This window comes from Orycteropus afer, unplaced genomic scaffold (genome assembly GCF_000298275.1).
Source record: "Orycteropus afer afer isolate SDZICR_OR568_19922 unplaced genomic scaffold, OryAfe1.0 scaffold00252, whole genome shotgun sequence".
Classification (NCBI taxonomy): Eukaryota; Metazoa; Chordata; class Mammalia; order Tubulidentata; family Orycteropodidae; genus Orycteropus; species Orycteropus afer.
The window spans coordinates 1,146,290-1,167,245 of NW_006921839.1; the positions used below are offsets into that span (position 1 = coordinate 1,146,290).

The 20,956-nt window shown below is 37.5% G+C and overlaps 1 protein-coding gene across 1 annotated transcript in view; it reads left to right on the forward strand.

Annotated features, from left to right (window-relative positions):
- The window catches only part of ARFGEF1 (ADP ribosylation factor guanine nucleotide exchange factor 1), a 192,298-nt gene that overhangs the window by 128,798 nt on the left and 42,544 nt on the right, over positions 1-20,956 (forward strand). Inside the window, exons 24-29 of the mRNA XM_007949715.2 lie at positions 978-1,149; positions 3,471-3,622; positions 9,228-9,356; positions 10,309-10,467; positions 10,729-10,879; positions 17,265-17,355. Coding sequence (XP_007947906.1) covers positions 978-1,149; positions 3,471-3,622; positions 9,228-9,356; positions 10,309-10,467; positions 10,729-10,879; positions 17,265-17,355 — 854 coding nt within the window. The remainder of the gene's footprint in view (positions 1-977; positions 1,150-3,470; positions 3,623-9,227; positions 9,357-10,308; positions 10,468-10,728; positions 10,880-17,264; positions 17,356-20,956) is intronic.

Genomic DNA, 20,956 nt, shown 5'->3' on the forward strand with positions numbered 1-20,956 from the left:
GCTTGATGTCCCATGCCACCATGGTCCCGAGCTCATGGGCCCAGTGACTCACTCCCTCAAGGGTGTATGGCTGTGGTTAAGAAGTTATCATCACTTTGCCCCATTAGCTAGCTCTTTTATGTGAATGGACATTTTTATAGCACATACAAATACATATGTAGAAATTTCTTCTGCCAAATTTATTATGGGAGCTCTGGTGGTGTAGTGCCTAAGGCACTTGACTGCTAACTAGAAGATTGGTGGTTCAAACCAACCAGCCACTCTTTGGAAGGAACGTTGGGCAATCTACTTCCCTAGTGATACTGCCTCAAAAACCCAAGGAGGGGTCGCTATGAGTAGAATCCGACTCGATGGCAGGGTTTGGCTTGGTTTGAAATTTATATATAGTCATGGGTATATTCCCTTTCGCCTGGACATACCTGATCATTTAGCCTCTACCTACATATCCACCCTTACATTAATGTTTGTTATTATTGAGAATACAGTATTGTATATGTAAAAGTGTTTACCTTTGTTGTCTGTACCTCTTGTGCACCTCTGTGTCTGTCTTTTCCTTCGTGTTAGTGTTCTGATCACTTGCTTTTGGTATATTGTCTTTCCCTTCACCCAAATCAATACAAGCCTCTTATTTGATACCTTTATGTTTTCTATAATTACTATGGGCTATTTTCACAGACTCTTGCTGGAGCTCTTTGGCCTTGGGCAAATATAAATAATTTCCTTTTCCAGTTTCATTTCTCACTGCCTGTCCATTCAGAGTTTAGTGAATAGTATATGCCCAAATGGGGGTTTTCTACTTTGCCTTCATTTTCTATAACTTCTCTTTTTCATTTTTATGAATGTTTTGATGGATATTTTCTTTTTGTCCTTAGAGTATTTATAAAAAATCTCTTTTATGAGAATTATCTGAATTTTTAAAATACAAGTGAAATTTTTTATATTAATTTTTAGGAATTAAAATGGTTTCTTATATCTAGGTTAAGAATAAAATGACAAAGGAACAGTACATTAAGATGAATAGAGGTATCAATGACAGTAAAGATCTTCCTGAAGAGTATCTGTCAGCCATCTATAATGAAATAGCTGGAAAAAAGATATCAATGAAAGAAACAAAAGAACTCACAATCCCTACAAAATCAAGTAAGCAAAGTAGGTATCCTAATCAATTGAATTCTGGTTGTTCAGGGGGAATAATAAGAATTGTTTAGAATTCTTGCACTCGAATTAGAATAAAGTAACTGTATAAATATGGATTAGGACCATGTTTTGATGAGAAGTATTATGGTATACAGTTTGGTGATCTGATTATGTATTTTTTTCTCCCATGCTGAAGAAGGGTAGCACTGACCAATGATTGCTGGAAAATGCTACTTAAGATGACTGTGTTAGTATGCATGTAATGTACAGTAGTAGTTAGTCTCAGCAAGAATTTAGAAGTCAAAGATATTGGTTAAGCTACCCCCATGGTCATACTTGAATTCTCTGCCTATTTTTTGCCTTCTTTCCATCTACAAGCAGTATGTAGAGGTGACTGGGGATAAGGTTAGGATCATGGGGGAGTTTTTATTGGGCTAGAAATCACTACTTCATATGGACAACAAATTATGTCACCATAGCATCCCTAGATTTAAGCAGTAGTAAGCAAGCCAATTCTCGGCGTGGCACTATTGTAGATACTCTGTACATGTATGTAAACCAAAAAACCCAGTGCCATGATTTGTTGCTGTTGTTTTGTGCTGTTGAGTCAGACCCGACTCATAGCGACCCCTCTTTCGGGTTTCCAAGGTGGTATCACTGCAGAAGTAGATTGCCCAGCCTTCCTTCTGAGGAGTGGCTGGTGGGTTTGAACCACCAGCCTTCTGGTTAGCAGTCAGATGCCTTAGGCACTATGCTACCAGAGCTCCTGGTGCCATGAGTAGTGGTTATTAATATAGAGCTAAAGTATGATTATAGGAATGAGATGAGGGGAGTGACTCAAGAATGTAATAGTAATATAGAAAGAGGATTCTTGTCTTTTTTGAGGACTTCCACTTGGAAATAAAGTCCCAAGCCATACCTAATAGAACAGATTACAGTAGCAAAATACTGTTGATGGGACTGAAGCAGTAGGGTCTATGTGATACGAATATTTCTGAAGGTTGACGAAGAATTACAAGGTGAGAGAGAGTGCTAGGGAGAGAATGTTAGAATGTAACTGGCCTTATTTAATAATATAGATAGTGATGTTCTGAGAAAATTTAGTAAATTCTGCATTATTTTACAGATGACGAAACTGAAGCCCAGAGAGATTAGGAAACTTAGAATCACAGAATTTGTGAGCTGAGAGTAGTATAGAAATTTTTCTTGAATTTCTGCCCCTAAGACTCAAAGAGGTTAAATGACAAAGCCAAATCTTGAACCAGGTACCCTTGGCCCTTAATCCAACCCAGTGCCAATCAGCAGTTTATTAGTAGTGTTATTTTTAGCTCTTGGCTTATAATGTAGGTAAGCATATTGATCAAGCCTTCATTTCACACCTAAATAGATTTGATTTAATTGGATTTGTTTCTTACCTATGTTACTGCATCCTCATGTCCCTCTTTTCTAGCCTATTTTTATATGGTGATAGGACATCAGTGAAAAATCTGGATATGGGAAAAAGATGGTAGTGTGCTGAAACACTCAAAATATCCCTGGACTGTTGGGTTCCTGTTTCCTTGTTAACTCAGGGGATGCCATTCACCATGCATGGTACAAGGATACCATAGCCTGTACCTCTCATACCCTATTCACTTACATCATGTTTAGGTCATTTCCCCAGTGCTTTTCTTAGGTTTTACATGTATCCCTAACTCCTATTCCAGATTTTTTAAAAACCATTGAAATGAACTTTACAAAATTTACATTTTAGAGTGAACAATTAATTCAGTGGCATTTAGTGCATTCACAGTGTTATACAATCACAAACTTTATCTAGTTTCTGAACATTTTCATCACCCCAAATGGAAATCCCATAACCATTTATCAGTCATTCCTCATTGCTCCTCATCCCTAACCTCTGGCAATCACCAGTCTGCTTTCTGTCTATATGGATTTACCTATTCTGGATATTTTATATTAATGGAATCATGTAATATGTGATTTTTTATCTCTGATTTTTTAAGGATTATTTTTAGTTAGTTTTCATTGATTATTTTATAGGCTCAGCACCAAAATACCATTTTTAAAGTCTTTGTTTCTTAAATCAGGAGCTCTGTTGGTATAGTTGTTAAGGCAGTCAGCTGCTCACCAAAAGGTCAATGGTTCGAATCCACCAGCTGCTTTGCTGGAGAAAGATGTGGCAGTCTGTTTCTGTGAAGATTTACAGCATTGAAAACCCTATATGGCAGTTTTACTCTGACCTGTAGGTCACTGTGAGTTAGAATTGACTTGATGGCAGTAGATTTGATTTGGGTTTATATTTTAAATGGTAGTAATGTTTGTTGTTTCAGATGTAGCCAGTGAAAAGCAGAGAAGACTTCTGTATAACTTAGAAATGGAACAGATGGCCAAGACAGCTAAAGCACTCATGGAGGCTGTGAGCCACGTTCAGGCACCTTTCACAAGTGCCACACATTTGGAACATGTGAGGCCCATGTTTAAGGTAAGAGTTACTAATAACTTTTGGTGGCAGTATGAATTTATATGTAATTTCATTCAAAGTTTTTTTTTTTTTTTCCCCCTTCTTAAGGGTCTGTAGTGGTACAGGGCATTAATGAAAGCAAAAGCCATATTATTTAGAATGTAAAAACCAAAACCAAACCCATTGTCATTAAGTCAGCCCAACTTTTAGTGACCCTATAGGACAAAGTCAAATTGCCCATAGAGCTTCCAAGGCTATAAATCTTTATGGAAGCAGATTGCTATATCTTTCTCCTACAGAGCAGTTGGTGGGTTTGAACCGCCAGTCTTTTGGTTGTCAGCTGAACATTTTAACCACTCTGCCAGCAGTGGCCCTTTATTTAGGATATAAACCAAAACCAAATCCACCGCTATTGAGTTGATTTCGACTAACAGCAACACTATAGGACAAAGTAGAACTACCTCATAGAGTTTCTAACACTAAATCTTTATGGACTGAGGCAGAAGACTGCCTCATCTTTCTCCCACAAAGCAATTTGGTGGGTTTCAACTGCCGACTTTTTGGTTAGCAGCCAAATGTTTTAACCATTGGGCCACCAGAGTACCTTTATTTAGGATATAGCAAATATAAATTTTCAAATATTAAATAGAACCAGAAAAGGTATACACGATTCATAATTAATAAATGCGTCATGTTAGAAATTAAAGAGGTTTTGGAGAGGGATAATTAATCTTTGCCTTGGTTTTCTCTAAATGAATTCTACTTAAAACTTGGGGATTGACTAACATTTCACAGTAATCCTGAGCCTCTTGCACTCTCTTAATGTTTCTGACTCAGCGACTAACTTGAGTGTTTGAATACACCTGGAGCCCAAAAACTGGGATAGAGAACAAAAACATTATTTGTGTTTATAGGTGGATATGAGAAGAATGGAACTTTCTGATTCTCTGAACTTTTTATTTCCATTCCTTCTTGTTATCCTGTTCTTCTTTTCTTCCTCCAAATTCTGGAATGATTAAGCAGTGCTTCATAGTGGTTGTCGGGCAGTAGAGGGGCATTTAATCAGGTTTGAAAAGTATACAAAGGACATGGAAGCATCTTCCTCTGACCTTCTCTTATTCATAAGAGGGAGAGAGAAGGATCAACAGCAACATTCCAAAGCTGATTCTCATAAAGTGGAAGTCAGACATGCTGCCACCTTCTAACCTTTTTATCAGTTCTGACACCAGCTGTCCCTTCTCATTGGACTCTCTACTTCTCTGCTGGATTCAGTAATTTATTGCAGTGGCCACACACAACTCACAGATGGTACTATGATTATAGGCTCTATTAGGGAAGTAAGAGTTACAGTTTAGGTTCAAGAACGGGCTCAGGATACAGTGCTTTGATCAGGACAGCCTCCCCTCTGCCATGCCTGCAGGCACACCTTTCTTTGACCCTTGTGCTCTCAGCCTGGCCTTCCCCTTGTTCAGGTAAGTGTTACAAAGCTCTGCTGATAGGTGCACTCTACTCTTCCAGCAAGCCTTCTGCCCACAAGCCCTCAGCTTTCTTGCTCTTGGGTCTGGCAAGCCTGCCGCTTTGTCTTGTGCTAGTTTCTCAGTTCTGCTTCTGTCCTCTCTCTGCTGTTTTTTCTGCCATCGTGTCAGTGCAGGGATCTTGTATCCAAGGACCTGCTCTATTCTGGGCTCTTGCCTTTCTTGGTGATAGTGAGATCACCCCACTTCTGCCTCTAGGAAGGTTCATTTTAAGCCTAGTGGAGTGGCAAAATGGACCACTTCCCACATTTGACTGCTAACTAGAAGGTTGGTGGTTCAAACCCACCAGCAGCTATGAGGAAGGAAGATGGGACAGTCTACTTCCATAAAGATTTACTACCTTGGAAACAGTAGGGGTTGCTGTGAGCCTAAATTGACTCAATGGCAGTGAGTTTGGGTTTGTTGTTTTTTTTTTTGGTGGTGCAGTGGTTAAGTGCTCAGCTGCTAACCAGAAGATTGGCAGTTCGAACCCACCAGCCACTCCATGGGAAAAAAAGTGGCAATTTTTTTCTGTAAAGATGTACAGCCTTTGGGGAACATGGTCATAGGGGGGCATCAAGCTTAATTGTCACAACATTGTTGTTGTTGTTGTTGTTATGTGCTGTCGAGTCGGCCCCGACTCATAGCGACCCCTCCTTGGGTTTCCGAGGCAGTATCACTACGGAAGTAGGATTGCCCAACCTTCCTTCCGAGGAGTGGCTGGTGGGTTTGAACCGCCAGCCGTCTGGTTAGCAGTCAAGTGTCTTAGCCACTATGCTACCAGAGCTCCCTGTCACAACATACTACACAAAAATACTGTTGTGTGTCTTACTTTGGTGAGTGGCATCTGGGGTCTTACAAGCTTGCAGGTGGCCATCTGAGATGCAGTTGTTGGTCCCTCCTTGTCCAGAGCAAAGAAGAAAGAAGAAGAACAAAGATACATGGAAACAGTCCAAGGGACTAGGGGACCACGTGATCCTCAGCCTATAAGGCCCTGAGACCAAAAGAACTAGATAGTGCCCAGCTACCACTGTCAACTATTCAGAAAGGGATCAGTATAGGAGATCCTGGATAGAGTAGGAGAAAAATGTGGAACAAAATTCAAAATCATAAAGACCAGGCTTACTGGTCTTGTAGAGATTGGTGAAACCCCCAAGACTATGGCCTCCCCTTGTCACCCATTGGGCCTGGAATTCACTCTGTGGCTTCCAGCCAAACAGTTGACAGGCATAGAAGGTGAACATTTATACTAGGTAGGTACCTTCCTTAGAAACTCAACCATGGGAGTTTAAAAGGTACAATTTGCACAGGAAGATAGAGTATAGGAATGCATAGGAAAAGAAGGACACAGGGAAAAGGTAACCACAGGAAGGAAGCAGGAAGACAGCTGTTACATTATGAGAATAGCAGTCAATATCATGAAACAAAATGGGTATGAACTATTGTATGGAAAATGAATTGCTCTGTAAACTTTATTTAAAAAAAAAAAATAAAGTACTAAACAAATTACTCAAGGTGTCATATCCATTAAAGATAATAACCTTAAGGAAATAAAACACTTCTAAAAAAAAAGCTTGTGAGCATGAAAACAGTCCAGAGGACTAATGGACCATGAGAACTTCAGCCTATGTGACCCTTAGACCAGAAGAACTAAATGGTACCCAGCTGCTAATTCCAGCCACTCAGAAAGGGGTCAAAATAGGAGATCTTGGATAGAATGGGAGAAAAAAATTTTGTGGAACAGAATTTGAAAACAAAAACCATCATAGGGACTGGTCTAGACTGTGCCCTGAGTCACCCTTTGGGCCTGTAATTAAACTGTCTCCTATGGCTTAACTCAGCCAAATAGTATACAGGTCCACCATGGAGAAGCACTTCTTAGACCAGTCATCCATAGGAGATCGGAGAGCAGCATTTACATATGGAGAAAGTCATACAGGCAGGAATGCATAGGCAAGAAGGATGCAGGGAAAGGGTAAACACAGGGTGGAAGTGAGAGGAAAGCTGTTACTTTGCAGGGATTGGAATTGGTGTCACAAAATTAAATGTGTATGAATTGTGGAATGTGAAAGGAATCTGCTTTGTAAAATTCTCACCTAAATCATAATAAAAGTTTTAAAAGAAAGAAAAGATCTACAGCCATGGAAACCCTGTGGGGCAGTTCTACTCTGTCTAGTAGGGTCACTGTGAGTTAGAATCAACTCATTGGCAATGGATTTTAGATATTAGTAAGTCCCTGAGTGGTGGCACAGTAGTTAAGGCATTTGGCTGGCAACCAGAAGGTTGGTGGTTCAAACCCACTAGGTGCTCCATAGGAGAAAGACAAGGTAGTCTGCTTCCATAAAGATTCACAGCCTTGGAAACTCTATGGTGCAGTTATACTGTGTCCTATAAGATCACTGTGAGTCAGTTGACCCAGTGGCAGTGGGAAGTAGTGTAAATAGTTTGCACATGTCTACTAGCCTAAAAGTTGGTGGTTCAAACCGACCCAGTGGTACCATGGAAGAAAGACCTATCTGCTTTTATTAAGATGTTGTTGTTGTTGTTATGTGCCATCGAGTCAGACCCGACTCATAGCGACCCTTCCTTGGGTTTCTAAGGCAGTATCACTACAGAAGTAGATTGCCCAACCTTCCTTCCAAGGAGTGGCTGGTGGGTTTGAACTGCCAGCCTTCTTGTTAGCAGTCAAAGCCTTAGGCACTTTGCTACCAGAGCTCCCTTTATTAAGATAGCAGCCAAGAAAACCTATGGAGCAGAATACACGAGGCTGCCATGTGTTGGAATTAACTAGAAGCCATTGGGCTTTGTTTTTCTTGTTTTTTATTTTAGGTGTAAATCTTTACTAATTTGATAGGAGAAATCATTGTCTTTGATTCCTAACGGAGTTAAATATTCTTTCACTGGCTTAAGAACTATTTGTATTTCTTGTATAAAATATAACAGTTTTCTAGATGTACTGTTTCTTACAATAGCATGTGTAATATGTTACTTTCATTTGGTACTTTGTAGTTTAAAAGTTGTGCACCCCATATACTTCTCTTATAGTGGTTTATAGAGAGAAGAAATGTGAGATTCAGAGAGATTAAATAAGTGTCAAAGCTAGGGTTAAAACCTCAGCACTGATTTATAGTTCCTTTGTATAGAGATAATAAATATTTACTTCTAAGCTCTTTGAAGTTAGAAGCAAAGCTCTCAATAATTTTGGTCTCCTGAGTAATGCTAAAAGCTTTATAGATCATTTGTCATTTCTATAGCATACTGGTGCAACAATTTTTCATTTTCGTGGTTCTTTGGTGATGTTGTTTTTTGCATCATGAGGATGTATTTAAAGTAGCAGATGCTCTCAGCATCAGATATTTAATTGTTTATATATGTGTGTGTGTGTGTGTATATATATGTATACTTACATGTTTTAGATATTAGATATTAGGGTGTTCAGTAGTCAAAAAGTAGCTAGCTCTTTCTTTGTCTTACATTACAATTTCAATAGGTATTCAAAATCTTGATGGTAAAATTTGAGTATTTGTTGACTTCCCCAATGTGGTGAAATTTTATTGAACTATATATTTTAAAGTATTACAGAACTAGGAACCAAAGGTTTTATTGGTGTCACAAAGTAAAAAAAAAAAAAAATTTAAAAAAAAAAGATCATATGATTTTCCTTAAGCAGGAAAGTTAAAGAGAATAATATAATTGTTGCAAGTAGGAAGATGATTAAAAGGATTTTATTTGAAATAAAGAACCAGTGAAATATTGCAAGGGACAAAAGTTGCAGAGAGAAGATTCTGAAATCAGGAGTAAAACTAATATTTATGAATATGGACTTTTCCCATTTTTTATTGATGTAAGTTTATTGATGTAAGTTACTGAATTTGTAATCTTGTTCTCTCTCCTACATTTTAAGCCCAGACAACCTTTATTTGCATAGTTTATCCCCAATGTCTAAAAAAAACTTTCCAAGTAATTATGCCAAGAACTCGATTTCTCTCTTTTCAGAATTTCCTCAAATCTTCTATTGTCTAAAATCTGTGAGAAATATTAATATAGTATTTTCATAAGGTTTAATTATAGGTTGATGCCTGTAATGTATTGTAAATCTTTACTTTTTCTAGTTGGCTTGGACACCATTTCTGGCTGCATTCAGTGTGGGTCTACAAGATTGTGATGATACTGAAGTAGCTTCTCTTTGCCTGGAAGGTATAAGATGTGCAATCAGAATTGCATGCATTTTCAGCATTCAGGTAACAAAGACTTTTGCCTTTGTAGCCAGTCTGAAGAATGTAAATTGCCTGTGCACTTTCTGTACTTCAGATTATAATAATTTTTATATGACTTACTGAAAATTAGATTATAATTATAAAAAAATTATTTAAAATTTCAAATTTATGTTGGAATTTAAAAGAATCACAATGTTTAAAGTTTCTGATAAATCATGATGGAAAGAGTAGTTCTATGTTGATCTATCTAAAATTCACCATAACAACTTTGCAGTTTTGTTGTGTATAGAACATTAGCTCTTTAAAACGTTTCTAAGACTTTGAATTCCTATCTGATAATTTGAATATCTTATGTTTCATGTTCAAACTTGGAGAATCATATTGTATATACTTCTTATATCACTTTATAACTTTACCTAAACCTAAGAACAAGTTATCTTTAAAGGAACAAAGTATTCAGTATGAAATTTTTCATAAAGTCTGTCCTTTCTAGTAATTTATATGCTTTGTCTGATAATCAGTTTTGGCCAAAGCTTTCCTTTCTTTCTTTTTTTTTTTTAAAAACCCATTTCACATTTAATTATAAATGGTATGGCTTAAAAAACACAACCTAGCTGTAGAGAAAAGATTAGCAAATTTGCAAATCAGGTTTCTGCTGGTCCACGTAGTACTTGAAACTTCAGGGCTCACTGAGTGTTTGGTTTTTTTTTTTTGCTACATGAATTAATTTAGTATTGCTAAAATCTATTCTTGATTTGGCACCTATATCGTCCTTGGATTTTAGAAATTTGTGCCTTTCTGCAACATTCATCATCTTAAAATTTAAAAAAACTGCAGTTTTTTGGGATATTATATGCAATTCCTGGAATGTCAGTTAAATACTAAACACTTAACCAGACCTTGGCAGTGGGAAATTAGAGATTGCTCTGCTGTATTTACAACCATAAAAACACACTTTTACTCTTTTTTTTTATAGCTGGAAAGAGATGCATATGTCCAGGCGCTAGCAAGATTTACTTTACTTACAGTGAGTTCTGGTATTACTGAAATGAAGCAGAAGAACATTGACACAATAAAAACACTCATCACAGTGGCTCATACAGATGGAAATTATTTAGGAAATTCATGGCATGAGGTATAAGCACATTATTTTTAACTTTGCAATTTGATTTATAAAATGAGCCAATACTAAATATTTTATCAGTGATATGCTTACATGTTTGGAGAGGAAATTAATTTACTTTTTACATTTAAAATTTGCATTTAGGATAAGTACGTTTAGCTTTTCATGTTGACAAAATTTGGCCTACCATTAAATCCTTGCTGCATACATTTAAATATTTTTTATGACATTTTTTCACTTACGATTTACTTAAATTTCCTTTTTGTAATTAAGATTCTGAAGTGCATCAGTCAGCTGGAGCTGGCCCAACTGATAGGAACTGGAGTGAAACCCCGGTACATTTCTGGAACGGTGCGAGGCAGAGAAGGATCTCTTACTGGAACCAAAGATCAGGCTCCTGATGAGTTTGTGGGTCTGGGGCTAGGTGAGAATTTTATAAATTATTTTTTTATGAAAATTTTTAAAACTTGCTCATTATAAATAACTTTATTATAGAAATGCATTATAAGAAAATGATAACATGCCCTTCATGAGTAAAAAGGTGATTAAGTAGAGTACTAGGTGTTTCTTGCATGGTCTGGTTTATGCCACATTACATGACTCTTGGTCTTAATCTTTTAGCTGGGAGATGGAAAAAGAGTGCAGTTTAAAATTACTTGCTTTTAAGACTAGGAAGGTAATAATGTATGAAGGCTAATGTTTGGTTCTCTAGTGTCGCTTTAACAGAAAAATACCACAAAAGGATAACTTTAACAAACAAAGATTTGTTCTCTTACAGTATAGGAGGATAGAAGTCCAAGTTAAAAGTGCTAGGTCTAGTGACTGGGTGAAAGCTCCTTGACCTTGGGCTGCAGCTCTGCCTTCTTTGTCCTGGCCCACTGAAGCTGGAGATGTCTCTTAGCTCAGGCAGCTGCCAGGTGCTGAGGCTGACAAACTCAAGGTCAACAAGTGAAACTGCACCTTTCCAAAATTATCAAGCAACAGGGTAGGCTACTAATTCAAGTTCATTAACAGCCCCAAAATCAGCAGACAACATGGCAGGCCATTGAGATGAAGACTTGGCCAAATGCAGGGTCCAAGCATGCCAAAAGCTCCAGAGACCTTTCTACTTATATACTGGAAGCAGACCACATCCCTAAAGCAGCTACTCAGTTGCTGCAGTAGATTCCCCCATGGAGATGATTACTAGTCATCTTATGTTTATAGAACATAACATAACTGTTCCAATAGAACAGTTATCATGGGGAATAACTGCATCCACCTGTCCAGCTACTCAAAACCAGGCCCAGCCAAGTTAACACACAACTTAACTACCACAGCTGGTATAAGATAATAGAGAGTTTAGCTAACTGGAGAATGCATTCACGTTCAAAATTTCTAAAGGCACTTTGCAGGCCCAGTCAAACACGTCTGCCAGTATGGACTCTCTTCTCTCATTTTTGTGTGCTCAATGTGGTCAGGTATTTCTAGGCCTACTCTAATAGAACAGTGAACAATATTAGCAAAAATGAATATGGAAGAAACAAAGATAATACATTTTTAGTTATAAAAGGAGGGAGTGCCACTAGGGAAAAAAAATAAAGTTTAAACATCTTTGACCTTGATAATGTGCTTCTGGGTTTGAATTGAGGAGATGTGGTGCATTGGTTAAGCGGTTGGCTGCTAACTGAAAGGTTGACGGTTTGAACCTACCAGCCGCTCCATGGGAGAAAGATGTGGCAGTCTGCTTCCATAAAGATTACAGCCTTGGAAACCCTATGGGTCAGTTCTACTCTGTCCTGTGGCATCACTGTAAGTCGGGATCAACTTGACTGCAACAGGTTAATGAATTTAAATTCTTTTGTATTTTCTTCTTGCTATGTGCAAGTTACTTTAACTCTCTGAGCTTCAGTTTCTTCTTTTGCAAACTATATTGACTCAGAAGATTATTAGGATTAACTAAGAATACAAGTGAATGGATTTAGCACAGTGGTTGGAATATTACAGGTTTCTGGATTATTTTCTGTCCATCCTCTCCACCTTGTCTCCAACCAAGGAATCTAGAGACATGATCTAAGGAGAGCAGGAAAGAATATACCTGAGATCCAGAAATATTTATTTTAAGGCTTTATACTCTAACTTTGCATTTCTGGACATTTTCTTTTAGTGATTTCTCTGTTGTTGCTAGCAGTAAGAATTCTTAGAAAGCCAAGAGAATTTCAAGCCTGAAAAAGGATCCACAGGGAAGAAGTAAAGACTCAGGACCATGTCGTGGCTTCAAGTTGGACTGGGAAAAATTACTGCCCTGTGGTAATCCAACTGTAGCAGCCAGCGGTGCAGTCTGTACCTCAGTTATACCTTAGATACTGTGGTACTGTATGGTCTGGGAGTTCTACCAGTGCTGGTATAGACCTGATAACTTGTTGATCCAGCAGTAGGATTTAGAACCACCTGCACACCTGCTTGGTAGTCTTTAACTAGAAACATTAGAGCTATAATTATTCCAGGAGATACGGATGAAAAATATTTACAGGGAAGTGAAATGAATATGCGTTGATTGATTCATTGGCTTTGAAAAGGCCTAGGGAATTTGGAAAAGCCAAAATAATGAGAAAGTGCAAATTTCTGGGGCTCAATTTTAGCAGATAGAACTGTACAAGTAGATTATAATAAAAAATATAACATTAGTTGATTATTTAACATTCTGAATGTTTTAGTCTAACAAAAAATACTTGCTTATAATGTTTACTAGTATACTGGAACCCAAACCCACTGCCATTGAGTTGATTTGGACTCATGGTGACTCTATAAGACAGAGTAGAACTACCCCATAGAGTTTCCAAGTCTGTACATCTTTATGGAAGCAGACTGTCTGATCTTTCTCCTGTGGAATGGCTGGGGGGTTTGAACTACCAAACTTTCAGTTAGCAGCTGAATGCTTTAGCCAGGCCACCAGAGCTCCTTAGTATACTTGAAAGTGAATTAAACTTAATTTGATAACTGTGCTGTTGTGCTACTTAGGTTGCAAAGATATGAGATGACCTGCCTCTTCTTTCAGGAAAAGGTAATTTACATAAAGAAACATATTTTGGATCTGGAAATGAAAGACAGTTCAGACTTTTAAGCCACTCCAGGGGTCAACCACTGTCTTTACCTCTCTTTCATGCTTTATTTAGGTTCTCTTATGTCATTTACTTCTCTTTTTGGGTCTGCTCCATTTTCAACTCAATCCTGATTGTTCAAGTCTTGTCATTTTCATGGGCACACCTTAAACGGAGCTGGTCTTTTGAGTTAGCATCTGTGTTGGTCACAGCCCATGTCATAGATGCCTACCCCTGGTCCTTCTGTGCTCACCTACTCAGACAACAGCTGCTTTTTTGAGGCAGAAACTGTAGGCAGAGTTTGAGTTAGAAGAGGATTAGGTACGTAATAGTCGGTTTATATGTATTTTTATTTTTTTAACTCATATCCTTCTTAATTACCAATATCCATGAACCAAATACTTCGTGAAACCAGGTTAACATGGTTGAGGATATATTTATCTGTCTGCATGACATGTTAAAAATCTGTATTTGTATTTTTTGGAAAAAGGAAAAATTTATTATAAGAATGTAATGTATGTAAATTATATTAGATTGGAATTGTATGCTATTGACTTGGTCATATAAATGAATAGTACAGCATTTTTTCTTTATTCTGTGCATATTAGCCATAAATATTTGTGGTTTTAAGCAATTTAGTAATGAAGTATGTTTTGGTTACCTAGTGCTGCTCTGACAGGGAATATGCCACAAATGGAATGGCTGTAACAGTTTATTCTCTTAGAGTTTTGGATGCTGTAAGTTTGATTTTAAAGTACCAGGCTCTAGGGCCTGGGTGAAAACCCTGCTACCTTGGGCCTCAGCTCTGGCTCCTGATCCCTGCCCACTGAAGCTGGAGGCTTTCTTCACTCAGGCAGCTGCTGGCTGCTGCGGCTGACAAACCCAAGGTTGACAAGTGAAAAGGCACAGTCCCCATGTTACCAAACCACACAGCAGGCCATTAACTCAAGTCCATTGAAAGTACCAAAATCGGCAGGGCATGGCAGGCTACTGAATAAAGATTTAGCTACATGCAGGGTTCAGATGTGCCAAAAAGCTGGAGACCTTCCTCAGAGTTGCTTCTTATAGACTGGAAGCAGCCCACATCCCTAAAGCAGCTACTCAGCTGTTCCAGCAGATTCTACCATGAACTTAATTGACGATCTCACTATGGGGAATAACTACATCCAGCTGCCCAGCCACTCAACCAGGCCTAGCCAAGTTGACATACAACCTTAACTAACACAAACTATTGGCATATTATGTTTTAGTCATACAAATCTTTGAAAGTGTTCACATATTTGTGAAATAGTTTCTTTAGATTTGTAGACATTTTATATATTCTTTGGTTCCATTGAATATGTTTATTATTAATGATTACAGATTATTATATTGAAATATAAAATGTATAGAATGCTCTATAAAAAGGACATTCAGTTACTACATAAAAGAAGTTGTGTGTGGTTAGTGTTATTTTTTTCTCAAGGATTTCTCGTCATTAAATTCCTATAGCATGCTATATGTTTGAAGTTGCTTGCCACTATTTACCCTCCCCCACCCCCATTTTCTATCACTTATCTGATTGGGCAGTGTACTTCCATAGTGATACCGCCTCAGAAACCCAAGGAGGGGTCGCTATGAGTCAGGTCTGACTCAATGGCACAAGCAACAACAACACATTATAGAAGTAGACTCTTAATTTGTCTCTGTGACTCTAATCTCTCTTCCTGTTTGAATATGTTCCCCAAACACTATAAGAATTATTTTTATAAAGATAATTTATATGTCAGTCTTCTAAAAGTTCTTATGGTTTTCTGTTTTCTAAGGGAGTATATTTAATATGGCATTCAAGGCTCTTCACATTCTGTTTATAGTCTGCCTTTCCAGCTTCATCTCCTTTTACTGTTCCCTCCATTCTTCCCTGTCCCTCACCAATTTCTCCATCATGGACACACCAGAGTATGTTAAAACATGCTGTGTACTTGCATGCTTTCATTACTTTATGTATGCTGCTCCCTTTGCCTGAAGTGCTTTTCCTTATGCTTCCCTTTTCACACAGTCTTCTTTTTAGGTCCAGTTTGAATAAATATTTCATCCTATGTGATGTCTTCCCATGAGGCAGTATCTCCCTATCTTCTACCCTTTATCAGAATTAGTTCTGTTTAGCAAACTTTTATTTTAGGGAACTGGTTCATTTCAACCATGAAGTAATCATTACATTGTACTGTAGTTCATTGTAAACATGTCTGTCTCTCCTGGTAAATTATTAATTCAGTGAAGAGGCAGATCACACCCTTTTCACATTGTTCAGCTCGTGAAATAGAATCAGAGTCCAGCTGGTTTTAATGACATTATCTGGTATGTTACGACCAGGAAGGCATTTATTGAGTGTCTTGTCAATTGATTAATAAGCATTCCTTGAACACACTCTTCATACTCATTGTTGAGCAAGATAGGGATATACAAAAGAAGTGTATGACGTGATTCATAACCTTAGTAGCTTTTTATCTGATTGAGAAGGCAACACTGATGCACCTAAAATAATTTTTATGGAACTGACTGGAATAAATGTGCATAGTATTTAGTTCAGAGGAAAAGGAGCCCTGATGGTGCAGTGGTTAAATTGCGTGGCTGCTAACCAAAACGATTTGAACTCATCAGCCACTCTGCAGGAGAAAGATGTGGCAGTCTGCTTCTGTGAAGTGTACAGTCTCGGAAAGCTTATTGGGCACTTCCACTCTGTCTTGCAGGGTTACTATGAGTCAGAATCGACTTGAATTGGTTAGTTGAGGGGAAAGTGATAACAACAGAGAGTAATCTTTCCTTGAAAATTCAGATTGGTCTTGGTAGATAATTTTTAGATAGTTGAGGGATGGCATGAGCAGATACACATATTGGGTAGAATGTTGAAGGGAAGAATTTTGCTTGCTAGGCAGAAAAGTTTGTACTTCATCCTATGAACAGTAGTAGCAAAATGAAGGTGATGATTTAGGAAAATTAATCTGGCAGGAGAGTAGTAGAGATACTTAGAAGAGTTAAGAATTAGTAGCAGAGAATTTAGTTGGAAACTGTTTCAGTAATCTAGGCATGTAATTTTGAGGGCCTAAACTAAGTAGGAATGGAAATGAATGGGTGATACGAAAAATAGGTCAAAAGAAAAATCCCTTGGGTTTAGTGACTAATTGAATGTTGAGGGTAGAGGAAGAAAAAGAAAACAAATATGATTCCAAGTTTAATAGTTTGAAAATTAGGGAAATTGTTCCACTGTATGAAAAATATGGAACCAACTTTTTGGGAAAAGATAGATGCTTCCTTTGAATTAGAGGGTATTAGAACAGGCAAGTTGGCATTTCCAGTAAGTAGCTGTAAACAGGATTGGAGATTAAAGGACTGAGTAGGTCTAGATATATCGAATTGGGAATCATCCTTGGAAGTTATACTTGAAACTGGGGTTAGTGCTGTTTTTCTAAAACACTATGCCAAATGTCATCAATATTGTGATCTGAATGCTCAGTCTTCCTAATTTGTGTGATCTTTATAAGCTTAGTTTGTGATTTTGTAACCACGTAACCATTAAGCATATTTGGCCTTGGTAAATGTCATTGATGCCAAAAGAATTAATTGTTCATGCAAAGCCTTTTTTCTTTCAGTAGGAAAACAATTGAATTAAAAAATGTGTCATAAAATTCTAAGTTCATTCTTCCACTGAATCATTTTCAAACTAAAATGACTCTCTTTTATGTGTGGTAGTTGGAGGAAATGTGGACTGGAAGCAGATAGCAAGTATTCAGGAATCCATTGGAGAAACGAGTTCTCAAAGTGTTGTTGTTGCTGTAGATAGGTAAGGTATTCATTTTATTCCCTTTTCAGATGAATTGTGTTTCATTTCTTTAGCATTTAGATATATTTTGATCATAAGTTAAAAAAATTGCCAAACTAATATTTCTAAAGTAATTTGACTATATTATCATGTGCTGTGAGTTAGATTATTAAGTACCTGTGATCTTGCTTTATAAATAATAAAATATAGGAAGGAAATAGACTACCATATTTTTCCATATATAAGGCATGCACACAAATAACATGCACACACATAATATGTGTAGTGTACTTAGGAAACTAACATGCAGAGGGGTTACACTGTTTGGAAAAAAGTATACATGTATTATTTACATAAAATATGTTATAAAATTTTAAGTTAACAAATAAATACTAGTGGGCATTAGGGAAATGATTACTTTGATAAAAACAGAGCACAGATGTTTTATCTCCTTTATAGAAAACATGTTTCCCTTTTTATCCCTATCTGAAAATTCAGTGTATTTAACTTCTGGGTCCTTGCTGTAGAATTGCATTATGGGTAAAATGAAAAGGTTTTTCTAGCAATTCTCATTATAAGGTGCTTTGAAAAGGACTTTTGAATTTATGTATTACATACATTACTAGGTATTCCTAAGTTTTAATTTGTTTTCTTAAATAAAACCATACTATGGTTTATTTTATTATGGAACATTTCATTTCTTTCAGAAGATATAAAAATGCCCAGCATGTAAAACAGCATCTAATTTTCTTTTGAAGATAAGGTTTTTCCAGATAAATTCCCAAATAACTGAAACATAGCATTTTGAACACTGTTGTTGAATTTTTTTTTTTTTTTTTCACTACTTATGATATGGAAGTTTTCAAAAAATACATGTGATCTTGTCCTTTCATGATGGCCTGATGATTCATTGTTTTAGTTTGGATAAAACTTGTCACTATGAGTGTAAAAATCTATGTTCAGTGGCTACTGAGCCTGGATATACTCCCTGAAACTTATTCCTTGAAAATTCTTAATGTTACTTGCTGTAGGGTTGGGATAGGAGGGCCATTTGCATTTTTCTTGCAAAGGTTGAAGGAAATTATTGTCCCATGTTATACCTACTATGTAATGTGAGGATTCTACTTTTCTAAGTGCCCTTCATACATTATTTCATTTAATCCTTTCCATAACTCAGGAGTGCTGTTTTTGTCCTCAATTTACAAATAAGGAAACTGAGACAGAGGGAGGTTAAGAAACATGCTCATTTACACAGCCAGGCTCATCTGGCTATGGTTATTGCAATAACCATTTCATTCTTTCATTCATAGAGAATTTGAGGGGTAGAGCCAGGCAGCACATTCTGAGTGGGCACTCTTAGCCTCTCCACCGTTTTGACTATGTGTACAAATCCAGAGCAGTGTGATATCTGTCCTTCTCCTACCAGGGTAGCTTTCTTCTAAATGATTTTCTTGCCTTCCAGAAAATCATCTTCAATTCATTATGAGAATCTCTTCAGGCAAGATTCAACATTTTAACTGTTTTTGGTATTTCCATAATCTACTTTATCACAACTATATCCAGTTCTAATTTATCCTCCTATCCACGGTTTATTACAAGAGGCATGCCACTTATTTGAAGAAATTATATGCCACTCTGTTTTAAGAATTTATGCAGTTTTCTGAGGTGTTTTAGCAAATTCTGTTAGTATTTCCTTGTTTCATGCTCATCATCAGATACTTGTGCAGACATAAATCCATTGCCCAATTTTATGCTGCAAAAAAGAAAAGGAAGCCACATGTTCCGACCTCCTCTAACTGCACAAGAGGAAGACAGAATCATTATCTGTAGCCCAAGTCCTATTCCTACAAAGCCAGACATGCTGCCTCCCTCTAGTCCTTTCACCAACCGTTCCTCCCAAAGCACCCATCACCTCTCTCCTGGGTTCAGTAATTCGCTGCAGTGGCCACACAGAACTCACGGATTACGGGGTTTATTAGGGAAGCACCAGGCTACAACTCAAGTTCAGGAGAAACGCTCAGTCTCTCTCCCAGCCCACAGTCTTTTTCCTAACAGTCTCTCACAGTCTCTTTCCCAAAAGTACGTGTCCCTCAGTGTCTCACTCAGCAATGTATGTCTCTCGCGTCTCTTTCCCAGCAGCGCGTGTCTCTTTCAGCAGCACGTCTTCCTCAACCAGCAGTCAAAGAGAGACTTCTTCTGCCTCTTGGAGGTCTCCTTTTGAGCCTGGCTGGGTGGCCAAACTAACCAATCATAACATCAGAATTCTAAGCACCTGAAAGAGAGCAGGAACCTCCCAGAACATTGCTTTGTGTTGCGCCCAACAGAAATACCCCAGGTGGATAACTTTTACAATCAGGAGCTCCTCAGTTGCTCACAGCAAATTCCACCACGGAGTTTACAAAGACTTACGGTAGAAAAGCCACACCAAGAAATTTACCACACCACATATGCAGTCTCAGTATTTAAATTTTAGCATATAGTGAAAGAATTAAAAGACACATCTTTGTTATCATAAGATGATATTCTTGTGTGAAGTATTTAACTTTCTCATTAAATTTCCTCTGAATTTCTTATTTTCATATGTTATATTCTGACTTTCTGGTACATAGCTAATTCAGTGAGATAACATTGATGATCAAAATAGTGATGAAAATATTGTTAAGCAGCATCCTGGAGAGTTCTGTAATCGTCCACCATGAAAAGACATTTTCCTGTCCTGTGGCCACTCCTCGGAAGGAAGGTTGGGCAATCCTACTTCCGTAGTGATACTGCCTCGGAAACCCAAGGAGGGGTCGCTATGAGTCAGGGCTGACTCGACAGCACATAACAACAACAACAACAACATGGCCTATTAGAATTAATCTTTTATTACAAGTATCGGAAGTAAACAGAAACAGTAAAAAAAAAAAAACCAAAATTATTTTACTTAAAAATATTTAGTGTCTAGTTCTTAATCAACAAAAAAAAATTGTGTGAGTTCTTTAAAAGCTTTAAGATGGTAACATTTTCTAGTTACCTCTCTTTTTGTATTAGGAATCTCATGCCATTAGAATTTAGGAGAATTTTGGACACTTGAATGTGGGGTACCTAATCTCTAGTATTTGCTAGACATCACTGAACTTATAATGGCAAACATCCGTTAACAATCAGAACATGGAATGTATGAAATGTGAATCTAGGAAAATTAGAAGTTGTCAAAAAATTAAATGGAATGCATAAAGATCAATATACTAGGCATTGTTGTTTGTTGTTGTTATGTGCCGTCGAGTCAGCCCTGACTCATAGCGACCCCTCCTTGGGTTTCCGAGGCAGTATCACTACGGAAGTAGGATTGCCCAACCTTCCTTCCGAGGAGTGGCTGGTGGGTTTGAACCGCCAGCCTTCTGGTTAGCAGTCAAGTGCCTTAGCCACTATGCTACCAGAGCTCCTATCCTAGGCATTAGTGAAATGAATTGGTTTTGGTCATTTTGAATCAGATCATATGATTATATGATCTACTATGCTGGGAATAACAAATTGAAGAGGAATGGTGTGGCATTCATCGTCACAAAGACCATTTGAAGATCTGTCCTGAAGTACAGTGGTGTCAGTGATATGCCTACAATATAATAATATCCATACG